The sequence below is a fragment of the Dama dama genome, chromosome 8 (genome assembly GCF_033118175.1).
Source record: "Dama dama isolate Ldn47 chromosome 8, ASM3311817v1, whole genome shotgun sequence".
Lineage (NCBI taxonomy): Eukaryota > Metazoa > Chordata > Mammalia > Artiodactyla > Cervidae > Dama > Dama dama.
Window position 1 is genome coordinate 13,894,699 of NC_083688.1, and position 14,653 is coordinate 13,909,351.

Here is a 14,653-nt window from a genome sequence, read left to right on the forward strand (position 1 = left end):
CCAACAGGGAACTCACTTCCTGCCTGCACTGCTACACAGCTGCAGCAGTGAGAAGGTTCTCCATACTGAGCTGACCTCTGCCTCCCTTTGCCCCAAGTCACAGCAGAGGAGTCCCAGTTGTTCATAATGGTCCCCAAATGGGGACACTGAGGACAGAAAAGGCAAAGGAGTGGCCCCAGGGGTCCCCCAGTCCTCTCCAGTAAAGGCTCAGCTACGCAGCTCTTCAAGCAAAGTTTCTGGCCGCAGCCTCCTGCTAGATCCTGCTCCATCCCAGACAGCACAGTCCTGGAGAATATTCCCTTGGTCCCCTTAAAACCTCATCTGGTTCTCAAAACTCTCAACTTTACTGCTGCTGCCCTGAGACAGAAGTGTAAGGTTTCTTCGAACAGTTGGCCACTGAGATAGAGAAGGGTGTAAGGGTGTGTGTGGATAACGGTGGTGATGGGCGGGGTGTCCATGTTTTATCAATCTGGCCTCCAACCTCCAAGAAGGACAAAAAGGCAAACTAATAGTCCTCACCCTGTGCCTCAAATTCAGTCTGCCTTGACATCTGGAAGTTCTTCCTGGTGTTTTGTCGTCACGACATGAGCTGCAAAGAAGTCAGTTTGCTTTGGTTGGGGCCTGAGAGGAGCTGGGCTCCATGGAGGGAGAGAGAGAGCTATCATGGAGGGCCTACTGTATGCCAGAAGCAGCAAGAAGTGTACCTAAAAGTGGCATCTCATTGAACCCTCACATAACCTGATGAGTTAGGGATTAGTATCCCCATTCACAGAGAAGGACACTGAGCCACAGAAAGGGCAACTAAACTTTCCCAAGGCCACACAGACAGGAAATGGCAGAACTGGGATTCCAACCAGGCCTGGCATTGCCCGGTGGGACTCGGTCTTTGGTCACCGGTACTTGGACAGATTCACTCAAATAGCTCCATGAAGTGACTGGGGGACCCAGGAACCGGTGGTGACTATTATAGTTCACCCACCTAGCCCAAATCTGGGAACATTAATAAGCAAAACACTCACGCATGCGCGGGCCCACGTGCCCATCAGGCGGGATGAGAGAAAAGCAAACGTAACTGTCCAGGGATTGTTGCCCAAACAAGTTCCGACTCCGCCTCTATGTTAATGACATGCAGATACATGTAAATTTGCACAAGCAACCTCTCAAATCTTCGGGAGCAATGGGGTGACACTGGAGCGGTTGCTATAGAAACCCAAAAGTGGCCCCCCCCCTCTTCCCTCTAATGCACAAGCAAACGCATAGACACGTGCACAAAGACCCAGGGTTCCTCGCTCCAGGGCCCAGAGGTTCGTGGAGTCTCAGAGGGTGTGACCGGAAGGACCCTCAGAGAAGGCGTTCTGCCTGGAGGAAGCACAAGCCCGGAGAAAATCTTGGGAGAGCACGGCCTTCGGCCTCCCTGGGTTAAAACCGAGGGGAACTAAAGGGCTCTTCAGGTCCGCGGCGGCGACTCCCACTCCGGCCTAGCAACGTGAGCCCCGCCCAGCGTTGCTTGGCAACCCCGAGCCTAGCAACCACCAGCCACGCCCCCTAGTAACAGCTCGCCTAATCTGCCCTTTTGGCCATCTCTGCCAAATAAAAGGCAAGGGGCTGTGGAATTGGGGCAAAAGGTGGGTGACGGTTATGCTGTCCAGACCTCGAAGCAGCCTGAGGATTTACGGGATCACCTATAGTCCTCTCCGCGGCTCAGGGTGCCAGAGGGCCGCATTATCACTCCCATTTACAGAAGGGAAAACTGACGCTCCGAAAGGAAGTTTCAGTCCAGAGTACGGAGCTGCTTCTTCGTTGAGTGCTTGGGAAAGCAGTAAACACTCTCTTGTCTTCCTGTGAGAAAGCCCTGGGCCTTGAGAAGGGGCGCACAGCCGTCCCCTTACTGCCTTGTGTTAAGATAATGACCCAAGTTGCTGCCGAGTCAGCATCCAGCCGCAGGTTGCATGGTAATTTAAGTAATTTGCATACAAGACGGAGGCCCAGACAAGGCCCTCGCAACCCTGCCCCCTCCCCCGTTCGTCAATCCTGTTCCCACTCTCTGTCCCACCCCACCCCCGCAAGCGCTTCCAATTCCTACCGCTAAATTCCCACACTTCGTCCCGCCCCCAGCTGGGCCTCGTCCTGCCATCCCTGACCTCCATCCCAAGGTCTAGGGCCCCCTCTGCTGTCGATCGCGAGTAGGACAGCAGCAGAGCTCGTTGGGCAGAGAGGTGGGACAGCCCCAACTACTGTCCCAGTGTTCCCAGCCCAGGGCGGCGTGGGTAGACTTCGAGAACCGGTGGGTAGTGGAACAACTCTTCAAGCAGAGGCAGGGGGTTAAGGCTGGAGTCCTGCCGCAAGTTCTGTCCTCCAATGCTAGCCCTGCTTCTGGGCCCTGGGTTAGGCAGCCAGGAGGCAGTTAGTTCCCATGCAGCTCTCTGGAGGTGCACACACACTCAGATACGTTACAACTGCAGCTGCTGTTAGGAGCTCACCCCAGCCCCCAAACAAAGCAGCACCATCCCACCCTAACACAAGCCTCCAAACCCACCCTGAAAGTCCACCTCCCAAGCCAAGACCCTTGGCTTGTCTCCAGTATCAGTCTCTGGGGGCTGGCAAGAGAAACAAAGAAGAGACATCCGAGACCCACAGACAAACATAGGATCAGACGCACACACATGCTCACAGGCACATAGACACACAGCGACCCTCAGATACGCACAGAAACAGAGGCATGGGGATTATGGTGGTAACCTCCAACCACCCAAAGGTAAAAACCTTGGTAACTGAAAAATTTAAAAACCACTGCAACTTGCTCTCCTTCTCTCCCTAACAATCTTTAAGTGTCAATGCCCTTTCAAAAACCTCATTTCTCTCTCTCTCCTCAACCTAGAGCTGTCCTCTCTCCCATCACTTCTTCTTCCACCCAGTTCAAAATACTTATAAAAATGTTTCCAGAGCCCACCATGGCAACAGGTGAACCCTGGGGCACAGTGATGGCCCAGGACCTCAGATAAGCAAAGTTGCCCTGCTCCCCCATCCCTAGCACTTCAGCTCTGCCACACCTGTACACAGAATCTTCCAGATACACCCACCCCAACCCACATAGGGCCAGTCCCAGGGTCCCTCCTGTCCAGCCAGCAGATGCAGTCTCAACTTTGCCAAATTCTTTATTAAACCAAAAATCAACACCAAGCAAATAGCAGAACAGGAAACTTAAACAGCTAACCCTCCCCCTCCTATGTCCGTTGCTCTCCCTGGAACACTTAAGAGTTCAGCACTGGTGGGGGAATTAAAACCCCTCTTCTATGAGTAATGAGGGTCAGGTCTCTCCAGGAAGGGGACTATTAGTGCCAGCTCCATCTGTAGGGCCCAAAGAGGAGTCCAGGGCTGGGCCAGGGGGCTCTGGAGCTGCAAGGGGCTGGCAAAGAAGGCCAAGAGTCCCAGGGGCTGTGGGAGGCTGAGCAGGGGGTTGGGAAAGTTCCTCCTGCCCTGGGGACATCAGTGAGGCTTGGAGCTGCTGCGTCATGGCCACCAGGGATTCGAGATGCTGGAGCAGGGCTTGGTTGGGACAGGAAGCCCTGTGGCGGTGCTGGTCATGGCCAGCTGGTGATGCTGAATAAGGATGCCAGGACTGGCACCAGCCTGGTTTTGCAAGCCACGGCCCTCGCCCAGAACCCTGCCAGGTCTCAGGCTCTCTCCACAGACTCCCCCTGCCTCTGGGTGGTCTCTGCCAAGCACAAGTTCCCCTTGGAGCCAGGCTGTCTTTGCCCTGGCTCTGCTGCACAGCAGCCCCTGGGGGAGAGGAGCCCTTCAGGGCCACATGTGGTCCCTTGTCCTCTGGCTGGTAGCATCTCATCTCCACTTTTCTGTTGAAGGAGACCGTTTTGCGAACCTTCCCCCTCAAGGCGCCAGATCCTTCCGTGGCCGGAAGCTCTGTTTGGGGGAGCAGCACAGCCAGCAACAGGCTTGAGTGAGTGACTTCCAGGCCTGGAGAAATATGGGGGGAAGAGACCAAAGGCCTGGACAGAGAGAACTCACAGCCCCCAGAAACTGCATTCTGGCTGTGGCCAAGAGGTCTACAGCTTAGACCCCAAGAGAGCTTTCCAGCAGTAAGATGGGGCCCAAGAAGGGCTGAGAAAAGTAAGTAGGAGGGTTTAAGACTGGTTCTCATGGTGTGAGAACGGGTTCACTGGCTGAGAATGAGGCATGGATAGTTTGATCTCCAGACTACGTGATTCTACCGTAGTGTCTCCAGATCAGGTAGCCCAGAAACATCCAACACTCTGCTCAGGAATAGGCACATCCCACTCCTTGATACCCCATCCCCCCTCCCAAGCTTTCCTGGAGTCACGCCCTGGAGGCTCCCCATGCACAAAAGCCAAGCTTGGCCCAGGACAGCTGTGGTAAGAACATCCCTCCTTCCTCTTTTATTTAGGTCTGGCTTTCAGCCAATTATTCCTGGTTCCTGCCTCTGCTCTGCTGTGTTTGAGTCAAACGTGACTTGCTGGTTAATTTCTCATCAGCCTTATTGGAGAGGCTATGTGGTGGTTAGGAGCCCAGTTTCTGCTACTGACTGACTCTGTGACTCTAGACAAGTCACTTGCTTTCTCTCTACCTCAGTTTCCTCATCTGTGAAATGAAGAAACTAATAGTACCATTCTGATAGGGTAATGTTGAGGACTGACTGAATTAATATGTAAGTACAGCTTTCAGAACGCTGTCTCATACTAAGTGGTATACAAATCTGTTCTCACATGCACCTGTCTTGGGAGTTCCCTGCTGAGACGTGCCTGCCTCCACAGAAATGGGTGACTGTGTCATAAATGCCCATCTGGTCACCAAACAAGGGAAGGCGGGGTCTGGGAGGGGCATCGGTCACTCACCTGGACCTCCAAGAGGGCGCAGCCTGGAGGGCAGGGGCTGGAAGGCAGGCAGGGGCAGCAGGACCACCCTCACCTGCTCCACAGCGGCCAGGCCGTGGCGCTGCTTGTTGTTGAGGTAGGAGTAGAGCAGGTGGCAGTTCTGGGTGTCCCGAGAGCTCTGTGGGCACAGTCTGACCACGCAGACATCCTGCAGTCGCAGGAAGGAGAGCAGGTTTAGCAACAGTTATGCTTTGCTCCCAGAGAAGGCAATGGCCCCCACTCCAGTACTCTTGCCTGGAAAATCCCATGGACGGAGGAGCCCGGTAGGCTGCAGTCCATGGGGTCGCTAAGAGTCGGACACGACTGAGCGACTTCACTTTCACTTTTCACTTTCATGTATTGGAGAAGGAAATGGCAACCCACTCCAGTATTCTTGCCTGGAGAATCCCAGGGACGGGGGAGCCTGGTGGGCTGCCGTCTATGGGGTCGCACAGAGTCGGACACGACTGAAGCAACTTAGCAGCAGCAGCAGCATGCTTTGCTCCTGTGAACACCCCTGGTCTCATCTGAACCTCTGAAAGCCGCGTGAGGAAGAGTGTCCCCATTTTTCAGAGGTGGGAACAGAGGGACGTGCCCAGGGTCATACAGGAGGTCTTCAGTCACTGGGGGGGAACTGGACCCAGATATCTTAAACCAGGCCTCTGCTCCAGAGCTGGAGCAAAAGAAAGCTCAGGGCTGGGGGGACAGTGCTTGGAGGAGAGGTGGTTCTCACGGCTGGGTGGTTACCTTGGTCTCAGCTGGGCAGATGCTGGCCAGAAAGTCCCAGACAGCATCAGGGGCGATGCAGCTTGCAGAGCGGATCACCTGCGGCAGGGCCTGCAGGCAGGTAGGACGGCCAGTCAGCCTCCCAACTTCCCACCCACTTAGGGCAGACTCAGGACCAGCTACCCGGAAGTTACAGCCTGTGGCCAAGAGGATGGGCAGGCAGTCTATCAGGGCCCACCATGGTTGTTGAGGCCCTAATTACCCCTGGAGGCCTACAGCCTGTCCTGGTCAATCTGCAGCTTCTCAGAAACCCCTCCCTCCCTCCTCTAACTCCTTATCCAATGCTTTAGCTAATCACTCACTCACTCCTGGTTTTCTCTGACCAGGAAACACCAGACCTTGTCCTGCGTCCTTCCTGCTTTATGCTTTGGGTTACAGGGAGTCCTTTGGCCATGTGTGAAGTGGGACTGGCATCTCATTTGCCCCTGTGCCTAGTATGGGTCAAGCACAGACAGGGTGCTGACGATTTGTTTCAGAACAATGAGTGTGTCAATGAATGAATGGCGGTGTGTGTAGCTGAGAGGGCTGGTTAGTGTGCAAGGGAGTCCCTGGAGAGCAGGGCAGGAGTACCTGGATGAGGCGACAGCTGTGTCCTGAGATCAGCTGGGCCTTGACCCGGAACCGCTTGATGCAGAACATGTCCAGAGACCCCTCCCAGGGCAGCTGCATGGGCAGGGCTTTTGTGGGCCCAGCAGGCATCTGGAGCCTAGAAGAAAGGACAGAGAGACAGGGCCAGGCAGAGCAGGTCATCAGGGCTTCCCCAGCAGCTCCTTAGTTTTCAGAGAAGGCCCTGTGACCCCAGTGAGTGCTGGAACACTGGTCCAAGTAAGGCCTTACAAGGTGGAGACCAGTAGGCGGGGGTGATTAGTTCCACTGCACAGATGGGCAAACTGAGGCCCAACAAGAGGCAAGATTTGCCCAAGGCCATATGGAAAAGCCCAGGCTTTGTCTGCTGCCCCAGTGGGTGCCTCGCCTACCCACCCTGCTGGGTTGCCCACCTCCTTGCCCACTTCCCCACACCTGTCCTTGTGCTCTGCTGGAGGCTTCTTCTTGTTTGGGGGCATATCTGGAAAGGACACAGGGACTTGGCTTGGGGCTTTCTCGAAAGCTTCATCCCCCATCCTCCTGGCTGCTTTGAGGGAGCTGTCCTTCGATGTGGCGGGCAGGGCCAGTGGGCCGCCGTCTGTGGATACCATGGGTCCCTGGGAGGCACAAGAGGAGAGAGGGGGTGGGCTGGGAAGACGGCTGGGGAAGTCAGGAGGCCTCCTGGTGTATGGGGGCCTCAGCGATGTGGTTTTATGTTTCTAAACAAACACCCCTCGTCTCATCTGAATCTCTGAGAGCCGTGTGAGGAACAGTGTCCCCATTTTCCAGATGCAGAAACAGAGGGACTTGCCTAGGGTCACACAGTAGTTCTGCAGTCACAGGGGGAACTGGACCCGGATATGGTAAACCAGGCCTCTGCTCCAGAGCTGGAGCAAAAGAGAGCTCAGGGCTGGGGGGACGGTGCTAGGAGGAGAGGTGTCTCACGGCTGGGTGGTTACCTTGGCCTTAGCTGGGCAGATGCTGGCCAGAAAGTTCCAGACAGCATCAGCATAATACATTCTTTAATTACGAAAGTACCACAAACTTGTTACAAAAAATTTAGGAAACACAGAGAATTTGAAAATTTTAAAAAAACACAAAAAATCACTCCTTGTCTCACCATTCAGAAACAACTGCTGATGTTTGGGGTATTCCTTTATAATAGCTTATCTATACCCAAAGTTTTGGGAATCCTTTTACTAAAAGAGCTGGGGGACTTCCCTGGTGATCCAGTGGTTAACAATCTGGCTTCCACTGCAGGGGATGTGGGTTTGATCCCTAGTCGGGGAACTAAGATCCTACAGGACACAGGGCAACTAAGCCTGCACACCACAACTAGAGAAGCCAGCAGGCTGTAATGAAGACCCCTAGGGCAGTTAAGACCTGCCACAGCCAAATACATAAACAAATCACTTAAAAAAAAATGGAGCTGGGATCATATATGCAAGCCTGTTTTTTCATTTTGTCCATGAACCACAGCAGAGGCATATGCCATGCTATACGATCCCTGTAGACACTGCACTCACGGGGTGGACTGGAGTGTGCGCATCACCACTGTCGCACTGTTGAATGACAACTGGGTCATACCCAGGCTTCCACTATTACAAATAACACTGAGGACATCCTTGAGCAGAAAGTATTTTCCTAAACTTTCAATTTACCTCCTTAGGATGAGTTCTTACAAGCAGATGACAGAATCAGGGAGAATGAACATTTTTAAAGTCCTAATGCCCATTGCTAAATCAGCCTTTTACCTTACAATAGAACCAGCTTTAAACACACAGTGAACATTTCTTTAGGAAGATTTGAAAAGATCTTGAAACTTACTTTTGCCTTAAAACCACCTCTAGAGCACTGGACAAGACTCAGGTTTTGGAGTCAGACAGCCTGGGTGCCAGTCTCCCCCACTGCCAACCAAGCGACCTTGGGTTTGAGGTGCCTCACCCAGGAAACAGGCATCACCCATCTCACTCATTGTGAGGTCTGAATGAGACAGTTTGTAAAAGGGGCACATAGTAGGTGTTCAATCGGAGCAAGGACTGCTATTCTGTGTCATCTTCCCCTCCTCTCCTCTCCAACCACTCTCTCTACCCATCTCTCTCTGGCTCCTCCCCCTATATTTACATTACATTTTCTCAGGGAACACAGATTGGTTTGGGTTGGGGAACAGCCACACACCCTTAGGGCTCTTCTCTGCGTTGCCAGCAATTCTGGTTGTTGGCCTGGATACTGGTGCAGAAGAGTAGGGATTCTTGTTGGTCATGGTCACTGCCGTTTCCCCTGGAAACATGGCTCAAGGGACCTGCCCAACACTCCCCTATCCTGGACACACACTGATTAGACCAGGGTGAACATCCGACCAATGGAACACCCAACCAAAGCCAAAACAGCCTTCTCCTGGGAGTGACTGAAGTGAGCCAAGCAGGCACTCCGATTGGCTGCAAGAGGCTGACAATGGATTGGATGGTTTCATTGATTGGAAGGCTGCTCCACCCTGCTGGGCCAAGTGCAAGACGGAGGAGCCGAGGTGGGAGAAGGAGCAGGATGGACACAAGGATGGGGCAGACCCTAAGTGATAAAAGGACATGCTGCACAGACTGCCCTGGACTCCAAGCAGTTCCCTGCTGGAGCATCCTTCAGTCCTTCTGAGTAGAGTAAGCCTCTGCTCCTTACATTCCCAAAAGTCACTGCCTCAAACAGCGTGGCCTGCCTGCTTCCCAACCTGGGATGTGGTCAGAGTGTCTGAGGTTGGGGGGAACTACAGAGACGGAACTCACTACTCCTCACAGGGGGCGCCTCGGCGGGGGGGAGCAGCACTGAGAAGGTGTCGGCAGGCCCTGTGCCGGCGGCTGTCTCGCCCCATGCTCTCCCAGACCCTGTGCAGCAACCAACATTCCCCGACTTACAGTGACAACCCTGGGCCTCAGGCATAGTCAGGTGACTTCCCCACGGCCACACAGCTGGGGAGGTGAGGGCTGGGGCCTGTGGGTACAGGCCCTGCCTGGCAACCACCAGGTCAGGCTCCCACTTACCACCAGGTCCTCCAGGGTCAGCGTTTGGTCAATGTCCCGCAGGATCTCAACTTCCCCCTTGTGGGTCAGCTTGGAGGCCGGGAGGCTACACGGCTCCTTCTGCAGCTGCTCAATGATCTCCAGGCCCTGGTGGAGGGGGCAGCCCCTGCTCAGCTGGGGTTGGGGGGACTCTGGCCACCAGGAGCCCACGTGCTCGCTTTCCTCCTCTGAGGCCCCTCCACCGTGGCTCCCCTGCCATGCCAGCCGGTTCCCTTCCTCCACACCTCCACTTCTGCCACTCCCTAACCCGGACAGACCTCCATCACCTGCCCTACCTTTCCATATTCCACTCATTCACCCTCCGACTCAAACCCTGCCTCCCCCAGGAAGTCTTCCAGAACTTTGCCTTCTCCCACAAGTCAAATCTGCCCCAGAATGTATCCCACCCACTCTCTGTCCTGGAAAGTGTGTGTGGTGTCATCAAGAAAGCACAGCCGCCGGCCCACTGGCTGCCACTAATAAAAACCCACAACGTGGTGTGGCCTTGGGCAAGCTCTTGGCTCTAAGCTTCAGTTGATCCGTTCTTTAGAAATGAAATTAAGATTGTCATATTAAACAGCTTATATAGAGTGCTTAGCCCGGAGTCTAGTTCATAGTATTTGCTTCTTGTGATCCTTATTGTTGATCAATGTCATCCTATCTGAAATGTTTCCGGAAAGCCTGTCTGTCCCTTTCTAACCCCTGGAGAACAGAAGCCCAGTCCTCCCTGTAGGGCTGGCTTTGTGGGCATGGGTTCCATGCAGTAGCCCAGGGTTCTGTTCTAGAAGGGCCCCAGGCTGTCGTCTTGAAATTCTTAATCACTCAACAAAGTGCTCGCATTTTCATTCTGCGTGGGCCCACAACTTACAGAGATGACCCTACTCCCTGACCCCACAGTGCCCCAACAGAAACTCAGACTGCAGTGGAAAGATGCACCTACCTGATTCCACGCATTAATTCTAACCAGCCTAGTATCTGTCAGAACAAGGCCTTAGTGCCCCCAGTCCATCCACGGGCCCCACTCCCTCAGTCAGTCCCCGTCTTTCTCACTGGGCCACCAACAGCCATTACACAAACATCTCCCAAAGCTGGCTCAGTGCCCACCACACTTTCCCTGTCTCAGAGCCATTCCCAGGGAGGGAGAGACCCACAGACACAGAGTGTATGGGAGTGTAACTGTGAACTGTGGGAGGCTGTGGGCATCCTCACCGGGCCTGGGGCACCAGGAAGACATCCAGCCTTTTCTGGAACTTCTGGGGCTGGAACAAGAGCGGAGGCATCACACTGGATCTACCCACCATGGATGGTGGATGATATTCCTGGACTTCAGAGTCTGGGCCATCATCCCCAGTCCCCCCACCCCCAACACACACACCCCGAGTCCAGCTCCACAGAAAAGCCAGTGGACGACCCACCTCGTGGGACATCACCTCTCCCAGGCTCTCCATCCCCAACTCCCTTCATTTCTGCCTCTTTTCCCTTTTCAACCCCCCAGTGAGAAGAGTCTCTGACTCTCTCCCTGTCCGCCTGCTCTGTTTCCTCATTTCTGTCTATCCTGTGCTCCCCTGTCCCACCGCCTTCTTCCTCACTCTCTGTCTCTCCAGCTCCATCCTCGAGCCTCCCCCAAGTCCCTCTGCCGGGTCCTGACCTGATCCGACAACTCACCCTCTTCTCCTCCTGGTCCCGCCAGCGGGCCAGTTCTTGGGGGGCCAGTTGGACTGAGCTCATCCGCACCAGGCCATGGGGGGTGAGGTCTCCGTGAACCACTTTGAGAAACAGCTCCTGAGGGGGTAAGGGCTGCATCACACCGCTTGGAGAACCCCAACCTCAACCCTGCCTGGCACTCCCAGGTCAGGCTCCCAGATACTGCAGGGCTTCCCACCTCGGAAAGGGCCCCCACCTGGCCCGGAGGCCCGCTCACCGGGTTCCTGGGGTCCCGCAGGTTGAACAGCAGGCTGCGGTACTTGGTCTTGTAGCGGCCATTGGTGGCTTGTGTCAGGTTGAAGAGGGCTGCCTCGATGCCAGCAGCGATGCCCTCCACGACCTTCTCACTCAGCACCAGGTCTGGGTGCTCCCGAAGGCTGTGGGGTGGGGAGGGGAACAAGGGCAGGGCCAGGGCACTGAGTTCGAGCGCGAGCAGGGGTGGGGAACAGGGTTTGGGCCAACTCTGGTTTCTACTCTGAACATTTTCCTACGTGAACCCATCTCTCCTCACCCTGTGAGGAACAAGTATTATCATTCCCCACTTACAGATGGGTGACCGCTGCTCAGAGAAGATAAGGAGCTTGCCAAGACCACATGATGAGTGGAAAAGCAAGTTCCGATTGCTCAGCCCCTGTTCTCCCTGGCCAGTGAACCAGGGTATGGATGGAGGGGCAGAAGCCGGTGGGGGGTGGGAGGGTAAGGGGCTGGTCAGGGCAGAGGATGGAGACCTAACCCTGGATATAACCCTGAATCGGCCACTGACTTGCTGTGTGGCCTTTGCAAAATCCTGCCCTCTCTGGGCCTTGGTCTCACCATTAGTAAAATGAGAGCCCTGAGCTCAGACCTCTGAGATGGTCCCAGCACAGAGTCACCCTGTGTCTGAAAGCATTTTCTGTGGGTGATATCTACGAGGACGGAGCAGACACTGGGAGCTGCAGCGGCTTAAAGGAAAAGCGCCACCTTGCAGCCAGAGAGACCCAAGTTCAAATCGGGCTCTCCACTGGCTTGCTGTGTGAGAAGTGACCTCATAGGACAAAACAGGGCTAGTGGTACACACGGAAGCCCTCAGAACACGGCTCAGCCCCTGGGGGTGGGACATGGGAGGGCAGCCCTTCAAAATGTCCAGGTGTCAGAGGACGTGGAGCAAGGCCTTACCGACTCCACAGCGCCTCCTGCATGGCACGGACCACGGTGTCCCGCACCACGGTGTCCCGCACCCCAGTATCCAGGGGTGGCTTCTCCTGTTGGGGCTGAAGCTGAGCTGTAGGCAAAGAGAGTCATGGGCTCCCAGGGGATGCTCAGGGGCACGGGTATGGGGCAGCTCAAGGCTGAGGGGCTTAGGGAGGTAAGGAAGGGGTCCCACCTCAGGGACCCAAGGTATCTAGGATGTCTGTCTGCTGAGTCCAGGCAGCCAGCAGCCCCTACCCCTTTGGGGAAGGACTGCAGGCAGATGGTGGGGGGAGGAGAGGAGTCCCGGCAGGGCTCAGGCCAGGAGCTGGGCATGAGCCCCGACTGTCCCCAGAAATTCCTGGAAGACAGGCGGCTGCTGAGGGGCTCCCTCCACAGCCCCTCACCTAAGTCCTCGTCCCCTGCTTGTTCACCAGGCTCCTCCTCTTCAGCCTCCACTGGGTCACACTGTGGGGGAAGGGTGAGGAACTGAGGCCGTGTCCCTGGGTACAGCCTCCCGGCCCCAGGGTGAGGGGGCACCATCTCCCCACTCGCCTGTGCACCCCCACATTCGCCCTGACCCGTGCCGCAGCAAGGGAGACCGCGTGGCCAGAGCAGGAGCACTCACCCCTAGACACTCAGCTCTGGCCTCCTGAACACGAACCCCCACCTGCAACAGAACGAGGATGCAGAGAAGAAGGGGGAGTCCCTGGGGTGCAGGGACTGACTCCTGGGGATGGTGAAAGGGGCCAGAGAGGCCACCAGGACCCCCCTCCCTGAGGGAGGTGGCTAGAGGATCTTGGAATGGAGGGACATGCCAGCTGGCCAGGAACGAAGGTCCATGACCACTCTCTCCCCAAATGCATGGAGGCCACGGGCCCTCCCTTCCTCCCTTGCTGCAGTCAAGCTCCTGAACTCAGCAGGGCAGGGGAAGGAGCGCACAGACACCAGGCTAGATGACCGCCTAACGCACCCTGGCTGTCACATTCTGTGTGACCGTGGGCAAGTCAGGGCATCGCTCTGGGCTGCAGCCCCGTCTCTGTGAACCACAGGCCCATGTGTCCCTCCCAGCAGGATTAAGCGACGTCAGTGTAAAGACCCTGCTCTGTACCTGGCGCCTCACACGGCCCCGGGCCGTGCGCCTTTTCTTCCTTCTGGGCCTCTGGGCAGATGAGGCTGAGTAGGCCTCCATCATGTCCTCCAGAACCTCCAGCTTTGGAGGTAGCTGCCCCACTGCCTGGCCGTAGCTCACGGCCCCCAGGAGGTAGATCACCCGTTCGGAACCAACCTGCCAGGGGAGAAGAGCCTTTCAGACCACTAACCTCATCTGCAATTTACAGTCCTTTCTCTTCCCCGCTGAACTGTAAGCTCCATGAGGACAGAGAGCATGTGTATCTTGGCCCCCCTGTACTCCCAATGCCTGGAAAAGGCCCGACACTTAGTAGGGTTCAGTAAATGTTTGTTGACTGCCTGGCCTCCATCCCAGGAAAGAAGCCTGGCTTCTTTCTCATCCTCTCGGTTTCACCCTTCCTCCCAGCCATGTTCACATGTTACTTGGACCCTGTACCGAGACCCTTCTCCCCTTATGACCAGAGATGCATCTTACCAGGGGCTCATATCCTGTTCTGAGTCCACCCTCTCTTTCTCAAAATCTCTGTCAGGCCCCTTTTTGGGGGTAAGTGACTTGCCTTTTCCCCCTGAAGCAGCCACATGGTGAACATATCCATGACCCCTCTGAAAGCCTACTGATCATCCCTTTATTACCCAAAGAGGAAGCCCTTCATGACCCTTTCAAGGTGCAGAGTAGTTCTGGGTCTTCTGATGACCTATAGAACCTATTCTGCTCCCCTTTCTGCTTTGGCCGCCAGGAAGCTCAGTTTTAACTTTAAGCCTAGCAGTTATACCTTTCCAGGATTGGTAGAGTAACGGGTTGTTAGTAACAAGATTTCCCCTTCTCCTTGCCCTTTTCTCTCTTTCTTTAGACTTTTATCCCGTTTAAGTGTGTTTTGATTCTTCCAATTTATTACAAGTCACCAGGAGTTGTTTTGAAAGTAGATGGGTCTGAAAACTAATCCTTGAGTAAATGATCATGAATGGTCAGGTTCCAAGGTTTAGGGAAAAATGGAAGTCTGAGATTCACATCATAGGGAGTGGGGATGCTCTGGAAGAGGGCAGGCAGGGGCGAGGGACTGGGATTGTCTCTGGGGAGGACCCCTCCCACCCCACCAAACCTCAGAAGAGGGAGAAAGAAGAGCAGTAATAAAAAGCAAAAACCTACGTAACACACAAGCTTCACTCCATGGGCCATTCTCATTGCCTCCTTGGGGAGAAAGAAGATAGAAAGATTAGAATTCAGAGGACCCAGTGACCCCCACCCCCCCAACAATGAATTCATAAGAAGACACCCACACAAAGGTGAAAGATGTATATTCAGTGTTCGCTGGGTTGGCATTTGTAACCAAAAAATGGGGT

General features: G+C 54.9%; 1 protein-coding gene across 1 annotated transcript in view; it reads right to left on the minus strand.

The window, feature by feature from the left end:
* Positions 1-3,221: 3,221 nt before the first annotated feature.
* The window catches only part of SPOCD1 (SPOC domain containing 1), a 28,525-nt gene continuing 17,093 nt past the window's right edge, over positions 3,222-14,653 (minus strand). Inside the window, exons 2-14 of the mRNA XM_061147860.1 lie at positions 14,460-14,501; positions 13,293-13,469; positions 12,810-12,851; positions 12,589-12,649; positions 12,170-12,275; positions 11,232-11,391; positions 10,976-11,092; positions 9,293-9,418; positions 6,696-6,877; positions 6,246-6,381; positions 5,637-5,726; positions 4,872-5,058; positions 3,222-3,975 (exon numbers count right to left, since the gene is read on the minus strand). Of these exons, the coding sequence (XP_061003843.1) occupies positions 3,308-3,975; positions 4,872-5,058; positions 5,637-5,726; positions 6,246-6,381; positions 6,696-6,877; positions 9,293-9,418; positions 10,976-11,092; positions 11,232-11,391; positions 12,170-12,275; positions 12,589-12,649; positions 12,810-12,851; positions 13,293-13,469; positions 14,460-14,501 (2,094 nt within the window). The 3' untranslated portion in view covers positions 3,222-3,307. The remainder of the gene's footprint in view (positions 3,976-4,871; positions 5,059-5,636; positions 5,727-6,245; positions 6,382-6,695; positions 6,878-9,292; positions 9,419-10,975; positions 11,093-11,231; positions 11,392-12,169; positions 12,276-12,588; positions 12,650-12,809; positions 12,852-13,292; positions 13,470-14,459; positions 14,502-14,653) is intronic.